The 14659-nt window shown below is 37.0% G+C and overlaps 1 protein-coding gene across 1 annotated transcript in view; it reads left to right on the top strand.

Moving 5' to 3' along the window:
• The window catches only part of LOC138853427 (uncharacterized), a 249477-nt gene extending 241521 nt beyond the window's left edge, over positions 1 to 7956 (top strand). The window contains exons 5-6 of the mRNA XM_070089978.1: positions 4736 to 4826; positions 7681 to 7956. Of these exons, the coding sequence (XP_069946079.1) occupies positions 4736 to 4826; positions 7681 to 7771 (182 nt within the window). The 3' untranslated portion in view covers positions 7772 to 7956. The remainder of the gene's footprint in view (positions 1 to 4735; positions 4827 to 7680) is intronic.
• Positions 7957 to 14659: the final 6703 nt, after the last annotated feature.

Raw genomic sequence — 14659 nt, 5'->3', positions numbered from 1 at the left:
AACAAACATTGTCCCATAAAAACGAAACAGATTACGAATAAGCGGCTAGGTTGCCCATGGCTAACCAACTGCACACTAAGATCCGTTGATAAGAGACATCAATATGAACAGCAATACAGACAGGGCTTAATAAAAAAGATTTTATTAAACATTATGCATCAGTTCTCACCAACCTAACAAGAAAGGCTAAACAATTGTACTACTCCAATAGATTCACAGAAGCAAGAGGAGATATAAAAAAGACCTGGAAGACACTCTCTCAGATTCTAGGCACCCACAAACTGAAAAAAACTAGGGATATTGTCCTAACTAAGCCGAGTGAAACCCAACTACAGCCTATTGATACAGTTAACAAGATAAATGACCTTTTTCTCAACCATAGGATCAAAATTCCAGGTGCAAAATCCCAGGTGCCAATGCCCAAGCAAGCAATTACTTAGATGGGAATTTCCCAACCTCCTCCTATCTTGCACCTACTGAGCCCACAGAAGTCATCACGATTATTAAATCACTTAAAAATAAATCAGGAAATCTGGCTCAAGTTCCTCCACTATTGTACAAACAAGTGGCTCATGTTCTTTCACCTGCTATTTCATTACTCTTTAACAGATTTAAATTTTAGATTTTGCCACCGAAGTGGCTAGATTATTGTGCACCCCGTATCCATCCTGTGGACGGTAGCGCAAGAGCATATGGATACACAAAAGGCCTAGGAACTAGGCCCCAAAGGGTTAACAGGAATACATATGGATTTATATCTACATATCTATAGTTCACTTATCTGTTACAAGCAAATTTAGGAAATTTGCTTAGTATATCTGGTATCTTATTTTCATTAATAAGATATCTTCACATGTCACATAGGTTATTATACTGTCTCTATCTGTATTCCTCAATAAGTGGACAATTAAGCACATAGTGTTCAAAAGAGTGACCATATGCCTGATCACATAATTTACATTTAGTTTGATCATCATCTGTGTGTCTCCCAAACTGCCAGAAGTACACTTGTAACCAAGCCTAAGCCTGGCCATTACAACATCAGTCAGTCTGTTCACATTGCAAGTTGCTCCATAAACATACTTATCTATGTTCATCACTAGAAACCAGCACTTTCCCAGTGCTACTCAAGATAGCAAGGGTCACACCAATACACAAAGGTGGTGACCCCACAGATGTCAACAACTACAGACCAATATCAAACTTACGGTTGCTATCCAAAATCTTTGAGAAACTTGTGCACAAGAGATTATATTCCTTTATAACAGTGCAAAACATCCTCAACCCCTGCCAATTTGGCTTCAGGAAAAACAAAAGCACGAACGATGCAATTGTAAAAATGCTAGAACTGCTTTACACAGCACTTGAAAAAATGAATATCCATTAGGACTCTTTATTGACCTAAGGAAAGCTTTTGATACAGTAGACCATAGCATCCTACTCCACAAACTTGATTATGGCATAAGAGGCCACACATTTACATATTTCAAATCCTACCTTACTGACAGGCATCAGTACATCTCTGTTAAGGACACAACCTCATCAATAAGGCCACTGGATACTGGAGTACCACAGGGAAGTATCCTTTGTCCCCTGCTCTTCCTTTTATACATCAATGATCTTTATTATAACCCAGAAACAAAAAGGCTTGATATCCTGGGTGTAAAGGAAGCAAAATAAACACAGCCGAAAATTTTGACTTATGTTATCCTTCACCAAGTATAAACATCAGTATGTACACTATATACACTATGTACAGCAACACGTATTAGTGCATGCCACGGTAATCAAGGCAGAATTGGAGCCTATAGAATGCAGTTCACCGTGCTTCAACCAGCTCTCAAATGGAAATGACAAAGGCAAAAATGTGATTGGTAGCCATGTCGCCTCCACAATTGCCAGATCCACCTTCTCATTGGCTAAACCTAGATACTGATCTGATGATGGGGCCCCATTGTCTGACCCTTAGCATCTGATTCACTGGTTGGGGAGGTAGCCTTTTAATGATGGTGTGTACGTGTGCTGAATAAAGGTTATGTATTCTTTGCATGCCACAATCTTCCTAATGTAGCACAACACCTTAAACCTATTCTCTTTGCTGACGATATGACTTATGTCATCTACCCTAATCTTGCCTCACTCAACACTATTGTTATCGAAGAGCTTGTAAAAATATTGACCTGGATGACTGCTAATAAGCTTACACTTAATATTGACAAAACCTTCTACATTATGTTTGGGAACAGAACAGGTGTTGCCCAGCTGAACATAACAATTGGCAACACTCTTATTGCTAAACATAATGAGGGCAAATTCCTGGGCCTACACCTTGACAGCAACTTGAAATTCAACACCCATATCCAACGAATAACAAAAAAGTATCCAAAACAGTTGGGATCTTCTCTAAGATACATTACTACGTACCACAATCAGCCCTACTCACACTATACTATTCATTCATCTATCCTTACCTCATCTATGCTATTTGTGCCTGAGGATCAATAGCAGCAACTCACCTAAAGTCAATTATAACACAAAAAAAAACCACAGTAAGAATTATCACACAATCCAATGCCACACAACCCCCCCCCCCTCCCACTCTGCATAGACCTGAACCTACTCACTGTACAGAACATTCACACCTACTACTGTGCAACCTATATTTACAGAACCATAAATTCTAATATTAACCTTGAACTAAAACACTTTCTTGATACTTGCAACAGGACCCATAGACACAATACCAGACACAAAAATCTCTATGACATTTCTTGTGTCTGGCTAAACCTCTACAAAAATTTGATGTACATAAAAGGGCCTAAAATCTGAAACTCCCTGCCTGAAAACTCTAGAACTGCAGATTCAACCACCATTTTCAAAACTACCATTAAAAAACATCTTATCTCCCTAACACACCCCATTATCAACTAACCAAATGAAAACCACCTAATTCTCTCTTTTTTTTTTTTTGCATCATGAACACATTCAAAACAATATAGTCTTACTCTCATTGTCTGTAATTCCCCCTTAATTTACACTTACACTCACCCAAATGACTGTAAACATAAAATTCCTAATATAGCTTTTGTCTAATAAATCTTAAGTTAGTCCTAAGTTTGCCTAAATAGAAACAGTGTATCATGCCAAGATAAATCTAATATCATTACTAAATTTACCATTTGAAATATTGTTATTTATGTTTTGTACAACCTCACTGTTATAAACTTAATTACGTATGTACCTAATAATGTACGTATATTAAAATGTACTGCTCCATAACCTATATCAGTATAGAGTAAGAATTAGTATTAAGCTGCCCAAAATGCCTAGGCATGCTAGTGGCCTTCTTTGTAATTAATATTTTATAACATGTAAACCACACATTGTAAGCTTCTACAAGGAAATAAACATTTGAATTTAAATTTTAATTTGAACTGTACCTTCCTTATTATATTCATGGGAAGCTGTACTAAATCTGTAATGGTTCTATAGTGCTTGTGAAATAAAAGACAATCAGGTTTCATCCAAAGAGAAGGTGTTTACCTCCATTTCTTTGGATCAAGAGCCCTTCAAAATCAAAACAGCCCACTGAAGGGCTTCTTTCTTATAAGGAATTACGACTATATGGATTCACAAACAAACACTTCTGGGGTCTTTCAGTACTACTATACCTTAGAGTATTAAACTGAAGTAAATAGATTTTCGAAATACCTTTTAGATATTGAATGGAATACACAGTATGTGTGATGTTCATAACTAAAATGAAACTTGTGTGTGCTCTATGTCATTTTCTCTAGCTTCACTATTTATTACATTATTTTACTCATTATTTTATCTATTAACAACAGTGCTAAACTCATGTGGGTTTAGTACTGGTCTGGCACACTCATTATAACCTTGGTTAGAGGGCTAGTAGAAGTGTGAAGTAGGAGCAGCAGTTAGTGAAATGGAGTAGTTTCATTAAGTAGAGTCTGAATTGTGTGGTTGCTTTGTACTTTAAACATATTCTGTATATTACATATAGAGAGCACAAACTACAATACAGCCCCTCCTCACTTAGCGACGTACTCATTTACTGACACCTTGGACTTACGACGGGCTCTCTGACCAGTATGCATACCTAAATAATGTATATTAGAGCTGATTTCCTCTATTCTGTTTATTACAATATACAGTACATTATTGCATAAACATTTAAGAATATACCAGAAATGTTATAAATGCTGCAAAGGTGACATTAAAACAATATCAAAGATGGTTGATACAAACCCACCACCATTATAATATGCTTTTCAGCAACAAGGCTTTACTAACCCCGAGCTAAAACCATTGCTGCTACAGATCACTTAGGCATACCACAAGAAATCACTCTCCCTCTTTCTGTTATTATGAGTGCATGACTCAATCTGAGTAGACGCTTTACAAAACTCAAAGGACCCGAAATTTGAAACACTACCTGAAGGATAAAAGAAAACAACTATCTTGTCAAAATCCATCTCTTGAGCTTGATGTATTACTTAATAAGTAACAATAATAAGCATTTACCAGTCAGTTGCATCTTATACCTCTAAGCTACTCAGTTCTTACCTACTCATTTTAATTTAAGTAATTTTATTATGTATATAAATTATTTGTGCCAAAATGTTACACAAAACAGATCAGATAAAGTAAATGTGTACTCTGAGGCTGGGTGTGCTGTACAAATTCCTTCATCTAAAGCTAACGTTCATTACAGAGGAGCGTATTGCAGTGACTATGGGGCGAATTTTTGCTACCTTTGTTTTCAACCTGGACAAGATTGACAGTGCAATGGCTGACAGCATCAGGTGAGTCTCTATACATATAAAGAACTTTCTTCATTTCACTATTATTGATTTAAATATGCGTCTGAATAGAATTTTCCAAATAGCTTACTGTACATACAGGTATTACACATGGAATAGTTGATTTGATAAAATCACCATTATTATAATGACAGAAGAGAGGAGCTTACGACGATGTTTCATTAGTGTGACTTTGTAAATGGTCCAAGTCTGACCGAAACGTCGTCGTAAGCTTCTCTCTTTTATGTGCGGGTTGTTTGTGTGTTGTGTGTGTGTTGTGTATAATGACAGAGTGCTACTCGTTGAATAAAATGCACACTTCTAGTTACACAAAAAACTACTGATCAACATCCCTTACACTTTTCTTGACTTTTATTCTTTACAGCTTTGGATATTTTTGTTTATCATCAGCTACTTCAGCTTTAGTGTTACATAATGTATGATGCATTAAAATATACAAAAATATTTAAAAGCAATAGAATAATAAAATGTAAAAGGGGCTTTGAGTGTTAGGGGCTTGAGCACCCAGCAACCTTGTGTGAACATATTAGATAGGAGTGGATAGATACAAAAGGTTTTAAATGAAGTTGCTGTTTTAGTGTGAGCAAGGTATCCTTTGTGAAGGGATTTAATGAAACTGATTAGCCAGACTCGAGTCCTGGAGGTAGGTGAGGCAGAATGCCTACAGTGTAGAAGAAGAGTGGGGATACTGCAGTTGGAGGGCAGTCTGATTTGTGATGGCAACATGCTTCTATAAAGGATAGTTTACTGAAATAAAAGGTTAAATTTTCATCTGAAATATTCAGTATATTTAATAAATGATGGTAAATGTTTCCTTCTTTGGGTCACCTTGGCTTGGTGGGAGAACGTTCTTTAATATAAAAAAAAATATTTTTTGAAGATCTTAGCACTCTTGTTTAATTAAATAATATATTAACGCTCTTATATGGGTGTGAAGCATGGGTGATGAATGTTGCAACGAGGAGAAGGCTGGAGGCAGTGGAGATGTCATGTCTGAGGGCAATGTGTGGTGTGAATATAATGTGGAGAATTCGTAGTTTGGAAGTTAGGAGGAGGTGCGGGATTACCAAAACTGTTGTCCAGAGGGCTGAGGAAGGGTTGTTGAGGTGGTTCGGACATGTAGAGAGAATGGAGCGAAACAGAATGACTTCATGAGTGTATCAGTCTGTAGTGGAAGGAAGGCGGGGTAGGGGTTGGCCTAGGAAAGGTTGGAGGGAGGGGGTAAAGGAGGTTTTGTGTGCGAGGGGCTTGGACTTCCAGCAGGCATGCATGAGCGTGTTTGATAGGAGTGAATGGAGACAAATGGTTTTTAATACTTGACGTGCTGTTGGAGTGTGAGCAAAGTAACATTTATGAAGGGGTTCAGGGAAATCGGCAGGCCGGACTTGAGTCCTGGAGATGGGAAGTACAGTGCCTGCACTCTGAAGGAGGGGTGTTAATGTTGCAGTTTAAAAACTGTAGTGTAAAGCACCCTTCTGGCAAGACAGTGATGGAGTGAATGATGGTGGAAGTTTTTCTTTTTCGGGCCACCCTGCCTTGGTGGGAATCGGCCAGTGTGATAATAAAATAAATAATAAAAATAATTAACCTTGACCATTTAAGAATATATTAACCTTGACCACTTAAGAATATATTAACCTTGACCACTCAAGAATATATTAACCTTGATCATTCTTTTTAAAAATAGCTTACTGGAATGTAAGATTGAATTTTCATCTGAAATGTTCAGTACCAAGTAATTAGAGCATTTCAGAAACTTATTTAATTGTTCTATGTATATACTATACAACAGAACACCAATTATTTATGATAAACATGTAATATACCTTTACCTGTCCTACATTACAAATGTTTTTACTTATTCTGTACTACTGTATGCTCATTAAAGGGTGAGAATACTTTGAATATTGTATTCTGCTTTTCTTGTCTTAGCCTGGGGTAAAACTGAGAAACATTAAGTAACGAAACCTAACTAATTAGTACTTGATTTTATCGTGACAAAACATATGTACTATTCTCATTCCTTAAGGTCAGACTTTTTTTTTTATCTAGCATTTGAAAATAATTTGATTACAAATACAGTACTATATGGCTTTCCACAGGGGACATTATTTAAGTTTTTCATACATTTACCTTTCAGAGGGCACCACCCTAAATTGTCTATGGCTTTTTATAAAATGTTAAATATTCTGCCATAAGATTTTATTTTGAATCCTCGTATCAGTAACAGTTACAGTATTTCTACTTTTCTTCTTTCAATGCACCAGACATATCCCAGCAAAGCAGGGTGGCTGAAAAAGAAAAACAAAAGTTTCTCTCTTTAACTTTAGTAATGTATACAAGAGAAGGGGGGTTACTGGCCCCTTGCTCCCAGCATTTCAGTCGCCTCTTACAACACGCATGGCTTGTGGAAGAAGAATTCTGTTCTACTTCCCCATGGAGATAAGATGGAATAAACAAAAAGAAGAACCAGTAAAAAAAGAAGAAAACCCAGAGGGGTGTGTATATATATGCTTATACATGCATGTGTTGTATGACCTAAGAGTAAGTAGAAGAAGCAAGACATACCTGAAATCTTTCATGTTTATGAGACAGAAAAATGGCACTAGCAATCCTACCATCATGTAAAACAATTACAGGTTTCCATTTTAAACTCACTTGGTGGGACGGTAGTACCTCACCGGGCAGTTGCTGTCTACCAACCTACTACCTAGGATTTACACTATTTACTGATACATTTTTGTTTTGCATTGAATTACTGGAAGTAACATTTTCCTTACTAACACTTGCATTTTGCTTGTCTATACTGATAATAATTTTCATTTGTTCAACACAGGCAGGCATCTGGAGGAAAGCCTGGTATCGCTACTTCAAATCCAGTACGTGTTCGACCATCAGAGGAAAATGAAATTGGAAAATCTGCCTGAGTGTGTTATTAAAAACATACAAGAGGCAAAATCCTGAAACATTAAATAAAATGTTTCATGCAATTTTTTTATTTACATGTTAACTGGCAATTATTAAGTTAATACTGCACTCTGTACCTAGCTACACTGATTATGTATGCCATTTCCTTACATTAAAGATTGTGGTACACACACAAAAAAGTTAACTGGACAGTGTTTGCTTTGCAAATAAAAAAATAAGTTGTAGGTTAAAGCCCCTGTACTGGCTGGCCAGAGCAGGTAACCAGAGTGACTGGGGGCAAGATGTCGCACTCTGTATGCTGAGCCACACATACATAGTACGGTACAGTAAACCCTCCACTTAATGGACTTTTGAAATAGTGAACAAAATCCGCTTGGTCAATAGATTTGGAAACAATGGAAAAAGTCCATTGGTGCAGAATTGTTCATTATTGTTACAATTATGGCAAAACAATCTTTTTCCCTATCCATCACAACTGCCAATACTGGCCACCCGCTCGCCTCTATTAGTCTGTTATTTGGGGGGTTTACTGTACCTGTATTAACTTGTTAATAAGCTCCTAAATGTCTGTATGTCATGTATATTTTCTAAACTACAAATTCTTCATTGTTATGAATCCTGGACATAAAGGCATAACCTACAGGTATGGTTATAAAGACACAATATGCAGAACAAGCTTTCATTGGCACAATGTTTTGCTTAGGATGGAACTTTATTTAATCTAAGCAAAACATGATCCTAGTAAAAGCTTGTTCTGTATACACCTATCATGTATTCTGCTGGAAAGTATGCATGGGTAACTCTCAGGTATTTCTGGGAAGTCTGCATAAAATAGATGACATTGAAGACAGATTCCGTGCTTGTATCACGTACACTGATACTTTATAAGTTTGTGTAAAAGCTAATACGTATATAGCATGTATCAATACTGAAACCTAAAATCTCTATCAGTGGTTGCAACACTTAGAACATCACAAAATAAAGCTTTATTTACCCATTATGTTTGTTGTATTCATATTTATGAATCTGTAAACAGTATTAAATGACAAAGTATTTCCCTTGTGACTTTTAATTGTATACTTGTTTGAAATAAGGTGTACTAGTAAAATAAAAATCATTGATTTTTAAAAGCACTTAAAAGTTGTCAATCAAGTAAATGATCTTAATTTTGAGTTCATAAAATTAAAATAACTCCTATAAAAAGGTAAAAAACAAACAGCATTATCAGTGACTGAAAATATTGTATTAATGATAATCTGCAGTAGAGGAACATTAATCACCACCTTACTGTCATAGCACAATTATTTATATCCTACAGTTCCATAAATGTTATAGTACCATTATTATTAAGCAGTGACCAGGAAAATTTCCTAAAGTTAATTTACAAGTTACCTTCAGAACTTCATAGGTTTCCTGGGAATCCAAATTAACCTGTTTTTATAAAAGAACTTTCAACTCTCATTTATTATGACTTACATATTATGCTTCCTGAGATGCCACTACTGCAGAGGACAATGTCATGAATACTGGAAGCCCTTACAAGCTATGTTTATAAAATATTTTTGATAGCCCTTTATGTGTGTGATAAAATATAAATGTTACCTTCTTCATCCAATACACAAACACAAATCAAAGGAAATGCAATAGTAAATGATAAACTATTAATTTATAACTACAAATGGCATTTATTTAATTGTATTTATGTGAATCACTTTTGCTTCATCCATATAGGGAACTTGCACTGCTAATTTAAAATCAGGGGCCACCAACAAAAGTTTGGGGCTATACATTCTCTCAGATATTGTGCACCAACATTTAACATAACACCACTGAAACAGTCTTCAAAAATATAGCTGAAAAGCCCAAATACAAGGGAAAACTTTGGATTTATATTAATCTAATGTGCACTATTTTTCTTCACAGTAAAGTTTCAAGAAAACTTTAATTATGCAGTTAGCTCATATCATCTTGTCACAGTTTATGTAGTTGAGCAAGCATTCTTTAAGTCACAGGCCATCATGATGAATTCTATATAGCAAATTGTTTTAAAAATTAATTGCCAAGTGAAAATCATATAAATACATGCATACATATTACACACATATATACATATACTACCCCCCACACACACAGTGCTTGTCATTAAAGTACAGTGGACCCTCGACCAACGGCATTAATCCATTCCAGAGAGCTAGCCGTTAGTCGAATTAATTTTCCCATAAGAAATAATGGAAATCCAATTAATCTGTTCCAGACAGCCAAAAGTATTAAAAAAATTATTTTTTTCTACATGAAATATACATTTCCCTACACAGAAAACAATGAGACATGCAGAGGAAAATAATACTAAAATGGCACTTACCTTTATTGAAAAGTATTGTTAAGTGATGAGACACTGTTTTTTTTTTTAACACTGGGATTTTCACAGAGATACATGAGTAAAGGCTTCACTCTGCAATCCCCACTAGCATTACAACAAAACAAGAAAGGTAGCCTGTCTTTCATAGGCTTGTGTCCTGGGAGTGCATTTTCCTTTTGATTAATGTAGGTCCTGTTTGGCATTTTCTTCCAGAACAGGCCTGTTTCGTCACAATTGAACACTTGTTGGGGTTGGAATTTTTCAGCTTCACCATGCCTTATCACACTGTGTATGCCACAACAATTCTTAAATCTCAAAACCAACCTTGGCTTTAAATTCACCAATATGAGCACTAGTTCCAGGCATTTTTACCTGTTCACCTGGGTGTTAGTCGACTGGTGTGGGTTGCATCCTGGGGGACAAGATTAACCCTTTGACTGTCGCAGGCCCCTTTCTGAAACTGTCATTCTGTCAATAAATTTTTGAAAACAAAAAAATTATTTTTTCTTATGAAATGATAGAGAATCTTTTCCCGATGGTAATGACACCAAAAGTTCGAAATTTGGTCGAAAACTCACGGAATTACGCTCCCGCAAAGTTAGCGATCTCGGCGACATATGCGTAGTGGCGATTTCGCCGACTTTGAGCCCTGTTTTCAGCCAATTTCGTTGTTCCAGTTGACCAAACTCATAGCTATTTCTTTAGAACTCCATTTTATCTATCAGCTGAGTACAAGAAACTGCCCATTTACCAATTTGAACTACCCAATATAGTGGTCAGAAATTGGCAATTTGGCCAATTTCACGCAAATTAAAAAAGATGCCAATTACAAAATAGGGTCCAGAATAAACAAGGTAGACATTCTTGGCACTAAAATAACATATCCTCTGTTCATTAGTCACATCTCTAGGCCCCTCTTATATTATTATTGCTTTCTATTTTGATTTTTTATTCATACAAAAAAATACAAAATTTACTGTTATGCAGACTACTGCATTATTGTAAAAATGGTATAAATAATATCAGTGCACTAGTGAAAGATTATTAGACTCCCCAGTTGGCATGTATTGGATGTGTGGTGTGATTTGTTTACTCCTGAACATTGGTAAAAATCGAACATTTCCGCTACTTTGAGCTCAGTTTCAATGTTGTTTTCATCGTCAAAGTAATGAAAATCATCTCTATTTCTGTAATACGTTTTCCATTTTATCACCTAATACCATGAAAACGCGAATACAACGATAAATACAATACGAAAATACACCTCAAAGTTGGCATTTTAATCCAATAAAATGATCAGAGTTTTTTTTTCTCATTACGCACTGTGTGCTGCAGGATTTTTTTTATGTGGTGCACACTGACCACACAGACCCATTCTCTCACATGTGGGCCTACCAGCTTTCTCCCGCTTGATTTGAAGCCGCTAGAATTATTGAGTATATATACGTCAGAAACAGTGGCGTGTAAGACGTATTTATATGGCGTAAACAGTCAAAGGGTTAAGGACCCCAATGGAAATAAGTTAGACAGTCCTAGATGATGCACTGACTTTCTTGGGTTATCCTGGGTAGCTAACCCTCTGGGGTTAATTGTTTCTCGGTATTCTCGATAAGCCACACCAACAATAGTCTCTCCACATCTTCAAGTAGTACAGCTGACCGTGGTGCATCAGCAGCTGACGGTGGTGCAGCAACAGCTTATGGTAGTACAGCAGCAGCAGCAGCAGCAGCTGATGGTGTTGCAGCAACAGCTGATGGTAGTGCAGCAGCAGCTGATGGTGTTGCAGCAACAGCTGATGGTAGTGCTGTAGCAGCTGACAGTGTTGCAGCAGCAGCTGACCATGGTACGATAGTATTTCGAGAGTATTTCTCACCCTTTTTAGCAATAGAAGCTTTCTTGGGGCCCATGGTAGCTTATTTAGCAGTTACAAGCACTAAAAACTCTGGAATAATACAAAATATATCGCAGGTACACTTGGAATCGACCACAACGGCTTGTAAACATTGGCACACTGGCTATACATGGAGTCTTGGAGTGGCTGGGCCCGCTCAGGCCGCATGCCTTTAGATGAGTTTTTCGTCATTCCTAGAGCCAATTTTCTGACGCCAAAGAACGCTGTTAGACGAATTTGCCATTACTTGATGCTGCCGTTGGGCGGGGTTCCACTGTACATCAGCACCCCCCCTCTAAAGTTACAACCATAAAATAGGTTGTTGCCTGCACTTTAGAACGTCCTTCAAATGTCTGTGAAGTGATAAACACACACTCCTTTGGGTTTCATGGAGTAAATTCCCCTACAACTTGCAGATGGCTCCGTAGGAATGGGCTTATATCCTTCCCTTAGTAGATCTCTCTCTATCTCAGCCCAGAGGTGGTTCTCAGTGAGGTTAATGTCTGGGAAGTTACCTGGCCAGTCATTTAAGGAAGAGTACTTCAGAGTTTCGAAGCCACTGAACAACATTTCATGGTGTGGAAGGAACTGACACAACCAAGTCCTCACTAGATGCTCACACACATTGCTGAATTCTATTTCCTTTGTTTGATGGCCTGCCTTATGTACCCCAATGATGTCTACAATTGTCTCTTAGTGTCAGTGACTTTACTCTTGTCCTTATTAACCCTTTCAGGGTTTCCGATGTACTAGTACGTCTTATGCACCAGGGTTATTCACATACTAGTACGCGTAAATTCTAGCGCCTTCAAATCTAGCGAGAGAAAGCTGGTAGGCCTACATATTAAAGAATGGGTGTATGTGATCAGTGAGCACAGTATAAAAAAAAATCCTGCAGCACACAGTGCATAATGAGGAAAAAAAACTTTGACCGTGTTTTTGGTTTAAAACAGCGAATTTGCACTGCATTTTCGTATGGTATTTATGGTTGTATTCTAGTTTTCCTGGTCTAATTTAATAGAATGGAAGATATATTACAGAAATAGAGATGATTTTGATTGGTTTTAAAATGAAAAGTACCTTGAAATTGAGCTCAAATTAGCAGAAATGTTTGATTTTTGCCAAAGTTCAAAAGTAAACGAATCATGCCACGTGTCCAATACATGTCAACTGGTGAGTCTAATATTCTTTCACAAGTGTGCTGATATTATTTTTATAATTTTTACACTAATGCAGTAGTCTGTATAACAGTAAATCTTCTATTTTTTTTGTGAGGATAAAAATTCAAAGTGGAAAGCAAAAGAAATGTAAGAGGGGCCTGGAGAAATGACTAATGAACAGAGGAAATGTTATTATAGTGCCAGGAATGTCTGTCTTGTTTATTTTTGACCCTATTTGGAAATTGGCATCTTTTGAAATTTGTGTGAAATTGGCAAAATTGCCAATTTCTGACCACTTTATTGGATAGTTGAAATTGGTAAATGGGTGGTTTCTTGTACTCATTCGATAGAAAAAATGGAGTTCTAATGAAATAGTTATGATTTCTGTCGACTAGTACACTGGAATTGGCCGAAAATAGTGCTCAAAGCGGGCGAAATCGCTGATGCGTAAACATCGCCGAGACCGCTACCTTCGCAAGAGCATAATTCCGTAAGTTTTCCATCAAATTTCATACTTTTGGTGTCATTATGACCGGGAAAAGATTCTCTATCATTTCACAACAAAAAACAATTTTTTTTTTCCAAAAAATTTTCAACCCTGAAAACAAGTTTAGGAGAGGGTCTCTCGACCCTGAAAGGGTTAATTTGTCAGTAGCCAAAAATGTCCAACAGACTCAGCCCTCAAGACCACACCATGCCCTCAAGGCCATCTACCATACAAGCCTAGAAAGCACTGAGGATGCAGCCAATAACCATGGGGGATTCTGAGATGTACTGCTTTGAGTTGCCAGTACAAGCACTGTACATATAAACATACACATGCACACACATCATGCCTAAGAAGCCTAAATCTTTTAAAAAATGGACTTTCTCTTCCCCCCCCCCCAAAAAAAAATACAGATTTATAATATCATACAGATTTGAGTTGGATTTGAGTGGGACTTTCACATCAGAGCTTATTTCTTGAGTAGCATTAAAAACTGGGTTGGGCAAATGTTTTGTTAGTGGGATGAATTGTAAAGGACCTGCCTAGTATGGGCCAACAGGCCTCCTGCAGTGTTCCTCCTTTCTTATGTTCTTATATAGGGGGTGGTAGGAGAAAACAATGTTCAAACAGCTTCAAGGAGAACCTCTTGAGTTTTTCCTGAAGCAAGTGTATTCTATTCTCTGAGGATGAGGGTCACCAGGACAGTTTCAGAGGTGGTACCTCCTTGTATTTTTTATTTATAAATATACAGTAGGGCCCCGCTTTATGGCATTTTGCCTTATGGTGTTCCGCTAATACGGCGTTTCAAATTACAGTGGACCCCTGCTTAACGATCACCTCCCAATGCGACCAATTATGTATGTGTATTTATGTAAGTGCGTTTGTACGTGTATGTTTGGGGGTCTGAAATGGACTAATCTACTTCACGATATTCCTTATGGGAACAAATTCGGTCAGTACTGGCACCTGAACATACTTCTGGAATGAAAA

Source organism: Cherax quadricarinatus, chromosome 3, assembly GCF_038502225.1.
Source record: "Cherax quadricarinatus isolate ZL_2023a chromosome 3, ASM3850222v1, whole genome shotgun sequence".
Classification (NCBI taxonomy): Eukaryota; Metazoa; Arthropoda; class Malacostraca; order Decapoda; family Parastacidae; genus Cherax; species Cherax quadricarinatus.
Note: the sequence above shows the minus strand (reverse complement) of the source record. Positions and strands in the feature narration are given on the sequence as shown.